Source organism: Vanacampus margaritifer, chromosome 11 (assembly GCF_051991255.1).
Source record: "Vanacampus margaritifer isolate UIUO_Vmar chromosome 11, RoL_Vmar_1.0, whole genome shotgun sequence".
Classification (NCBI taxonomy): domain Eukaryota; kingdom Metazoa; phylum Chordata; class Actinopteri; order Syngnathiformes; family Syngnathidae; genus Vanacampus; species Vanacampus margaritifer.
The window spans coordinates 1,764,310-1,773,819 of record NC_135442.1 but is presented as its reverse complement, the minus strand read 5'-3'; the positions used below and the strand labels follow the sequence as shown (position 1 = coordinate 1,773,819).

Here is a 9,510-nt window from a genome sequence, read left to right as displayed (position 1 = left end):
TCAGGCGAACGTTTACGTTGTGTCGACATGTACTGTCCTGTGGTTCGGAAGCGTTCGGAATTCAGTGTGTAAGAACCAACCACATCAGTTATTTTCTACAAACACATATATGCTATCAATTTATTTTTGCGCTTGCTATGAAATATTTTATAACCCTTTAACCGAAGTAACATCCGATCAGTCGATTGAACATGATGAGGAAAAGCACATGTGGTAACTTAAAACCCCCTGTGAATGAGGACAATGGAACTGTCCGAAGTGTATAAATACCCGACAGCGTCTCTATGACGTACGACGTCCTGACTGAGGCATACTAGTGGAAGCACGGCAGTCTGTGGCTTACCCCAAAAAAAACTTGCTTAGCTGTCCAGCTGCGTATTTTGTACATATTTATCTAATAATGACAACTTAGCGAGGGTACTTATTCGAACTACTGTCAACTTTAGCCGGCTGCTCATTTATAGAGATACACATCGATCAGTCGCACTATTGTGTTGGTTACACTAAAAGGCAACACAAAGGAAATGCATTCGGTTGGTGTTGTATAAATTATAACATTCGTCTTTTTTTTTTAAACAGTGAGGCTTTACAGTTCATTTAAACTCAACTACGAGCCTAAACGGCAACGATTTTTGACCCGGGATTTTTCAGCCCGGTAGTTACATTTTTAATGTATGGCGATTGCGTTGCTAAATCATAGTAATTAACTTTTCTTCTTTTTTTTTAACCTAAATCCTCTCATATATGACGAAACCAGCTGTCATTGTAACTCTCGCCATGTAAAGTAACTCGACAAAAAAAATGTAAAGTAGCTAACGAGCTAACTGTCCTTGTTAGCCAGATAGCGGCTAGGTAGCATTAGCACCAGAGCTAGTCGCCATTCTTGCTCGGAGGCTGTTTTCTAGCTCTTGTGACCAACGTGTGTGATTTAACTTCAAAAAGGTAATTGTGTACATAAACAAGCGCCGTGACTGCTTGGTTGTTTCCCAAGCTAACATGCTAGAGCGGCTAGTGCTAACGTAGCCGGGTTCGTCGTCTTCGGTTAGTTTGTTGGCAGCGACACGGACAATGGCAGCAGCCTCGGCCGAGGCGGTGTTCTTGATTAAAGACGTCAAGCCCGGCTCGAAAAATCTCAATATTGTATTCATCGTTTTGGAAATAGGTAAGTGTTGTTAGCCCACACGGTGGCTCTTGAATGTCCTTTTGCTCAGACGGACCGCGTGTGCTTAAAGGGACAGGCGCGTTTTGAGGGCTTCATGTCGAGTCCTCGTTTTACGACGCGAACGTTACTCGAATTTGTACACATGTCGCAAGGTGGTCATGTGATTATAGTACACGTTTGTGCGAAAAACACTTGTAGGCTAGCAAAGCGGCAAGGGTGGCTGTAACTTAATACCGCGCCGTAGTCTATTACAAACGTACGCTAACGCAGTAGTAAAATTATTATTACATTGTGTGGGGAAAACAATTGAGGCCATAAATGAAATCAGTAACGTTGCATTCTTATGCCGCCATGCACTCGAAACATTTATATTGCATTAAATGTGCGTAATAAAAAAAAAAAGATCTTGAATATGAAAGAACCGTAAAAACATGTTCGAGATGTAATCATATGCTATTAAAATTATGCAAAATATTTGTAAGGGGAAAAAAGCAAACAACAATAAAAACATGATGCCTTGCTGTGTTGTGCACTATTCATAACCCCAAAATTAGATTACGATAAGTATTTGCATGAACACTTATGGGCCATTAACAGTCAAATAAACAACAGGAAGTATAGTAGTAACTTGGTGAAACTTGTTGTGCCACGTGACCACATTCTTACACCACTGTGCAAACTAAGTGATTTTTGTAACATTTAAATAAAAAAAATATTTGTATGGAAAACACTCCCACCCATAAACAAATGAAAAACAGTAAATGTGGCAGTAACCGAGTGTGCTTTCTTGTGATGACGTGCTGTTATGTAAATAATTGCGTCGCTTGTAACATCTTTAGCGTATTGAATAAACACCTTTAGGTCATAAAGTAAAATGTCACAAATGGAAAAACTTGGGTACGGTGCTACTGCTAACATGACGGTGTATTCTCATTCCATTGTGCCGTTCATAACCTTGAAACATTGTATGACGTGGCTGCCAAAGAGCAAAGATCCCACGCACCCTTGTCATGCTTTTGTTGTACTAGGACGAGTGACCAAGACCAAAGACGGTCATGAAGTGCGATCGTGCAAGGTGGCGGACAAAAGCGGCAGCATCGCCATCTCCGTTTGGGATGAGCTGGGCAGCCTCATTCAGCCTGGGGATATTATCAAACTCACCAGAGGGTAAGCATGGACGCGCTCCCTAAAATCCTGGCGGGGTCAGAAAAAGCACAAGATGTCTACAAATGCCGTTGTAAACGCATGGCTTGTATGTTTAGATATGCGTCCATATGGAAAGGCTGCCTGACGCTTTACACTGGAAGAGGCGGTGATCTGCAGAAGATCGGAGAGTGAGTAACATTCGTCGTATACACGGAAAAACAGTCATAAGTATTTTTTAAATTGAAGTAATATGAGAACAAAGTTGTGTACTTTAAGAATAAATGGTCTGATTAGTCGTAAATATTCTGAGAAATGATTAGCATTGTAGCACTTTGACAAATGTATAACCAAAGATTTCCCTTCTTTTTTTTTTTTTGTGCAGCCCAACTACTCCATTTATGTCTATTGGAATCTTGACATTTGAGCACATAAATGTCAAGCTACATAAACATATTTTTATAATAAAAGCAATTTCAGGCTTACTCTTCTTTTGTTTTGATATTCTTTGTCTTGCACTGTGAAGTTCAAAACAATCGACTGCAAATTTGACTGCCTCATTTCGAGACGGCTTTTATAGACTCTTTGAAAGCAATCTTTTCTTGACTTTTGAATGCGACCTTTAAAAGCGTGTCTCCTTCTCCCATCCAGATTTTGCATGGTCTATTCGGAAGTGCCCAATTTCAGCGAGGCAAATCCGGAGCTGCTCACAACAAACCAGCAAAACAAGTCGGTGAGTGCTCGTGCAGCCTCATCCAGCTTGACACCAAGTAAACACATGAGAGTTTAAATACCATTTGCCTTTGAGGGATTATAAGTGGGATCATGAAAAAAAAATGATACTGTTATAAAATGTGTTATTTCATTTAATTAGTAACTTCTCCTGCTCGAGTTTGCAATATTGGGGTTAAGTTGATAAAGAAACTAAACACTGCAGTGCAGAGGATTTGAAAGTTGCTATTTTCACTTTGACCAACAGGGGAAACCTGACCAGAATCAGCGCGGGAACTCTCCACCCAATCAGAATTCAGGTACATCAGCTGCACCAGGTAAGTCATGGATCATTTCCGTTTTATGTAGCTTCCACATCGTTTGTTATACATCTGCTTAAAGGAGATATAGTATGTCCCCCTCCCCACCACAACTTGGTCTTAATAATGTCACATTACGCTATTGTCAAAATACCACAAGGATCAACAAGTTACACCAATTACTACTTTCTTATCATCCAGGGTTTTGCGTCATCGTACCAAAACAGCACAAAAATATGTTATGCTGAGAGCGTGTTTGAAGAAAAAAAAAAACATCTCAAATCTCTTTTTTACCCTTCAGGTAATGGTTCCATGCCGCCATTTTCCTCCAACAGCGGCGGCGGCGGCGGACCTGCGCCGGGCGGCGCCCGCGACTCTTCATTCGGGCGGCCAAATGGCCGATCGCCCGGGAATGGAGCGGCTCAGTCTGCGGCCGGACCCCCGTCTGCCGCCGCCAAGTCGTCAGTTAGCATTAGCAATGGCAGGGACCCGCGACGTGCCAAAAGATGAAATGGGGGCTCTCCGCATTTAACTCAACAGTCACATGTAGAGTAGCTGCATCCTTCTTTTAACACGGATTAGATTGTGTCTCTTGTGTCCCTTACGAATCTGTGGTTGCACTGTTGGAACTCCTTGACTCGAGGAGGGGTCGACTCCAGTCCCCATTAGGAACCCGTTTAATGTTAGCATAAGCGACAACCTCGCTGTAAAATTCTGCCGTATTGTACACTCTACTTGAACACTTGGTGCACTTTCTTCGCTTCATTTCCAATTGAGGAAAATGTTCTATCATAAATCCATCGAGCAGAATTTAGTCTACCCAGCTCCTCAGGTTGACCACACAGCCAAACTTGATCCGAATTGACAGCGAAGCGGGGCATCGTTAGTTGTGGAGTCTTACCAAGGGTAAGTTGATTCGGTTGAATTTTGGGTCCCCACTTCTAACTCTTGCTTGCCGCAATTGTACCATCTTTCTAGTGGGACCACTACAAGCTTGGCAAAGACAGTTCACCAACTAAATTTGGCAACAATGTTTTTTTTGGGTTTCTTTTTTAATAAACATGACCCCAACAACCAAATGGAGATTTGCTTCCTGTTGATGGCCCAAACCTCAGTGAGTGTGTACTTTGTGAACCACTTCACTTTTAAGCAATGTATTTCCTCAATGTTTCTACATAACCATTTGTTGCACCAAGCACCTCACATATTGACTCTTAGGATTGCCCAATTTTGTCTCCCCTATGCAATGTGATTCACTTTTTCATTTCAGTTGAATTTTATGTACTCCCAAAAGCTGCTTTTACGCCACAGGTCCACGTGTAGTTCATATCCAGACTTTTTTTCCCTCTCTGGCTGTTTTCATGTACTATACATTTCATTTACTGACGGAACACATAAAAACATGAGTATACGTTACTGATTCGTGTGTATGTTTACTCAAAAGGAGTGGGGCAGGACAAAATATGCGCTCACCATCATTGGTGACTTAAATGCTCCCACGAACTACTTGGACGATTGGGTGAGCAAATGCAGCGCACCTTCCCTTGGGCGTGCAATGCGCGATAATATGGTGCGCTCGATTCGCTCACCCTTATGTCCAATACTGAGCCTCATCTAATTCTGGGCCACAATGTAGACTTTTGTACGCATTTGAAGCACATGTGAACGACAAAAGGTTCCCTCATGTTTAAGACGGAGTTCTACTGTGTAGTGTTTTGAAGTTTTGCCCAATCAACTTACTCAGCACCCCAGCCAAAACATTAGGCACATATGCATCGCAATTCACCTGGAATACACTTTTGTGCGCCTGAATCCGATTCTCATTACATTGCAATTGGTGGCGATGAGTGATGTGTGAAGCACATGAGGAGCGAGGACGGAAATCTGACGTCCGACTCGTGTCACCACATGTGTCAGTCATGAGCTACACGGGAAACTTCCTCAACCTCGGTGGTCAGCCTGGAATCATGTGCTGGTATTTCGGTTTCACTATGTGTTGACACTGCAGGGTCCCGGATGTCCACATGTCGCTCGCAGAAAGACGGAAATCGTGATGTAATACAACTTCGCCTCCCAAAAAAGAAAAATATACCCTTTGAGCTACACACGGCAGGGAAAACTTGCTTTTTAATGAAACTGTAGGTCATTGCATAAAATGAGTCGGTGTAACCAAAAGAGAAGGCGTCCTGCAGCGCCTCTTTGTTTAGACCAAACTTCTATCACCTGCGACCCGTTGGTCGTCAGATTCCCCAAAGAAGGGACAGGAGAAAAGATAAAATTAAAATACATTTGAGCAGTTTTTACCGGCATCTGATTTTAAAACTTGTTATTCATCAATTTGTTGTGTAGCTGATCATAGTTCATACTGTACATTTATTTGTGTTCACAGCCCGTGACAAAAGTGAGTTTGACTTTTCCCAAAATGCACCATTTCCCCCCCAGCAGGTGTATTCTGCTGAATGTGTTTTCGTTGTCCTGAAATTCAACCACTAAAACGCATTCAGAAGCACACCACAGAAGAATAGGAAGAAAACAAATGCAATTTCAATCATGGACGTGAAATTGGGCGGCTGTTTCTATTACAAGAGCACGCATGAAAATGTCTCAAGGCCCATGCCTGGAATTGAACAGGAAGTCAGCCATTTTGGTTTGACTCTGATATTTTGGACGCATTACTAGGCTCGTAAGTTAGAGAGAGAAAGAAAATCAGCCCCGTGACACCAGTTGTACTACTTAAGACTGAATTTGTGGACATGACTGTCAAAAAGGGATGCACGAAAAAGTCAGTCATTTTGGGCATTTTATTTATTTATTAACTGTGCCATCTAATGTGGGTGGAGCATGGCAACAAAAAGGTGGTGCAAGGACAATATTTGTCTGCATCTCTCATTTCTGAGTATTTGTTCATTCGGTGTTTGTATGAATTATTGAACATTTGATACACTCCCGTTTCTCTTTCATGTCCACAAATGTTGTGATGGTGTATGTGCATCTCATGACAACATATGTGAACCGCTTTTCAAAGGGGAAGTCCTCTTTAGTTTTGTGGGTGGAAGACAAGCAAGCATCCAACCATCTGATTGAGTAATATCACAAAACTTTTCAGCAAAGCACAAAGAAGACAAGCTGAGGACCAACAACAAACATGAGTAAGTCACCATTTTTTTAATGCTTGGATATCAGTGACCTGACATATTATTTCAACAATCCTAAAGTACAGCATTTTGGTTGTTAGCATGTGAAATCAGAATTGATTTACCCAAATGGAAAGAGTTGGTCGGAAGCAAGAAAATGCAGCACTGGTGATGGGAGGAGTGTCGAGAAAGGCAAATTTCTTGTTCCTTATCTTCTTGGGACATACTTTAGCGCTTCGCCTGCTGCACGGGAGCCACCAGAATGACTGGCAAGTATTCACGTCCTTCAAATGATGGAATGAAATTGAAACCACACTTTTTGCTGCTTTTAAACTTAGAGTGAAAGGCAGTTCTTATTGCATGCAGTTTGAAAGAAACACATTTTTCCATTTTCTGTGTTTTAAAAGTGGCCAGCTTACAACAATTTGCTCTTGTTTCGGTTCTGAATGTTGAGACGCGATTTGGTCGCTGTTCAGCGCAAGGGTGGATCTAGTCTAGTGGGCTAGAGGGCCGAGACCACCCCAAAATCTTGAAACTCTAAACATTAGACAAACATTAAACATCTATTAGTTACTGTTTGTAGCAGTTTTTCAAAAAATAACTTGAAACTATAAACAATCAATGATTGATTGATCGCCTGAAGTCAAAGAGTTTCAAAGCAGCCCTTGCGTCCTTCCGTTTTTCTGTATGCAGTTCTGTATGAAAACGTTTGGACAGCCCTGCTTTAAGTTGACTGAAGAGAGTGACTCCGTTTACATGCAGTCAATATCCGGGTTAAGGTCAAAAGTCTGTTTCCTGAAACATTCAGGTTAACCTGTTTACGTGAACAGACAGGGGTTAGAAAAGGGTCTTATTCAGACTTTTCGAAATCCGAATGTTTGGTTTTTGAAAGTTATAGACTCCATAGTCCGTGTGAGTGGTTGTTTATTGACTGGCAACCAGTCCAGGGTGAACGCCAGTTCTTTTGCCGAAAAGAAAGCATCTAAATTTTCGATATGTGTGTCCGTACATGCCTCACAATGAACCGATAACCATAGCAGAAGTCAGCTGGGATAGGTACAGAAAACGGACAGATGGATGACAATTGAGTGTGAATTTTTCTCAATCTCACCCTCAGATCTAAGCTCCGTGGTGTCCTACACCATCGACTTCGGCTCAGCGTACGATGAACTCAACTTCACTTATAACGACACCGACTTCATCATCAACCCCGACACGCAACCCTGCAGCCCGTTTACCATCCCGTACGCCGCTGCGGTTTTTATCAGCATCTTTTACATCGTCATCTTCCTTTTGGCCATTCCCGGAAATGTGGTGGTTGGCCTGGTGATCGGTCTGAGCAAGCATGCGCTGCCCCCTTCGGACCTTTACCTCCTGCACCTGGCCGTGGCCGACATCCTGCTGGCGATCACGCTCCCGTTCTGGGCCACCTCCGTCTCCAAGGGGTGGGTGTTTGGAGACTGGCTGTGCAAAATCATCACCATGGTCCAAGAGCTCAGCTTCTACTCCAGCATCCTCTTCCTGACTTGCATCAGCATGGACCGCTACATGGTCATCGTCCGAGCCATGGAGACCCGCAGGTCTAACCGCCAGCTGCTGAGCTGGGGAATCTGCGCCGCGGTCTGGACCGTCGGAGCGCTCCTGTCCTTGCCGGGACTGCTGTACTCGTCTTTCTCCTCCTCCGGCCACATGGTGTGCGCCGAGTACTACGACCCGGGCAGCGCCGACGAGTGGCGCCTGGCCACCAGAGTCCTCCGCCACTCTCTGGGTTTCGTCATCCCGCTGGCCGTCATGCTTCCCTGCTACGGCGTCACCATCCAGCGCCTCCTTCGCATCCGCGGCGGCTTCCAGAGGCAGCGGGCCATGCGGGTGATTGTGTTTGTGGTGGTGGCGTTCCTGCTGTGCTGGACGCCGTACCACATCGCGGTGATGACGGACACCTTCTTCCGCGCCAGGATAGTGCAGTACGGCTGCCCCGCCAGGATGGCGGTGGATCAGGCCGTGTTGGCCACCCACAGCCTGGGCCTGCTGCACAGTTGCGTCAACCCGGTGCTGTACGCTTTTGTGGGAGAGAAGTTCAGGAGGAGGTTGCAGCAGCTGATGAGGAAGATGGGCGTCCTGGAGAGGACGTCCGTGTCCAGGACCAGCAGGTCTTCGCTCACGTCCGACGCCACGTCTACGTTCATGTAAACAACTCAAAGGACACCTTCTTTGGAAAATCAACAAACTTTGTATTTTGTCAATTTTCTATGATTTCAATATCTGGCATCGTCTTTCTTGGGTTTTAACTCATTCAAACCCCAAAAACGTGTAAATACGTTTTTTAATACTTTGTCCTTCACTCCCAAAAACGCATTCATACGTTTTTTTGTTCTTTTTTAATGCAAGAGCATACAGAAGGCTTTGATGCACAATCCATATTCTCCTTCACGTAAGAGGAAAATGTATTTCTCAAGTTTTGCAACACGTTAGCACATGTCACCATTATGACAAAACAGGATGTTTTGTACCGCCTCAAGACAAAATGATCTCTGTTCTTTTTTTTTTTCCTTTTGGTGAAATAGGGTGACTTTGAGTTTTAAGTTAGCAATTTAAATACACTGATCATTGATTGGACGATTAACATCAAAGGCATTTTACCGCCCCCTATAGGGCAACCACGTGAACTAAATGATGATGAGCTGACTTGATTTTATCCTGTCAGTTTTTATTAGGCCCCATATATTAGGAGAAAGACAACAAACTTTGCAATTTAAACCCCTCATGCATGCCTTTTGTGCGCACGCGTGTGCGTGCTGCAGTTTAGCGTATGAAATGATGTTCAGGCTGACTGAAATGTTACTATGACAACCGGGAAATGGAAATAGACTTGTCAATATGTGATGTACTGATACCCAATATATGAACACCTACATGTCAATGTAACATGCTACCATGTTTATAACAATGCATGACCACCCTCCAGTTGTTTACCAATTATGCAGACATTCAAAAGTAGGATGTTGTTTACAGATGCTAAAAATAAAAATTCAAAGCTAAA

The 9,510-nt window shown here is 43.4% G+C and overlaps 2 protein-coding genes across 6 annotated transcripts; both read left to right on the top strand.

The window, feature by feature from the left end:
- The first annotated feature begins 284 nt into the window (after positions 1-284).
- On the top strand, positions 285-4,450 carry LOC144060816 (SOSS complex subunit B2-like). 2 transcript variants are annotated; one of them, XM_077580672.1, is made up of 7 exons: positions 285-942; positions 1,047-1,162; positions 2,191-2,329; positions 2,425-2,496; positions 2,957-3,038; positions 3,285-3,354; positions 3,638-4,450. In XM_077580672.1, the coding sequence occupies exons 2-7, from the start codon at positions 1,069-1,071 to the stop codon at positions 3,844-3,846; spliced, it is 666 nt and encodes a 221-aa protein (XP_077436798.1). In that variant the 5' UTR covers positions 285-942; positions 1,047-1,068; the 3' UTR covers positions 3,847-4,450. The 2 variants fall into 2 exon arrangements, with proteins under 2 accessions (XP_077436798.1, XP_077436797.1); XM_077580671.1 differs by having other exon boundaries at positions 285-1,162.
- Positions 4,451-5,119: 669 nt separating this feature from the next.
- Positions 5,120-9,510, top strand: cxcr1 (chemokine (C-X-C motif) receptor 1). 4 transcript variants are annotated; one of them, XM_077580056.1, is made up of 4 exons: positions 5,120-5,391; positions 6,443-6,485; positions 6,572-6,739; positions 7,588-9,510. In XM_077580056.1, exons 3-4 carry the CDS (start codon positions 6,733-6,735, stop codon positions 8,658-8,660), a joined length of 1,080 nt encoding a protein of 359 aa, XP_077436182.1. In that variant the 5' UTR covers positions 5,120-5,391; positions 6,443-6,485; positions 6,572-6,732; the 3' UTR covers positions 8,661-9,510. The 4 variants fall into 4 exon arrangements, with proteins under 4 accessions (XP_077436182.1, XP_077436183.1, XP_077436180.1 ...); XM_077580055.1 differs by lacking the exon at positions 5,120-5,391 and adding an exon at positions 6,000-6,019; XM_077580054.1 differs by lacking the exon at positions 5,120-5,391 and having other exon boundaries at positions 5,565-6,485.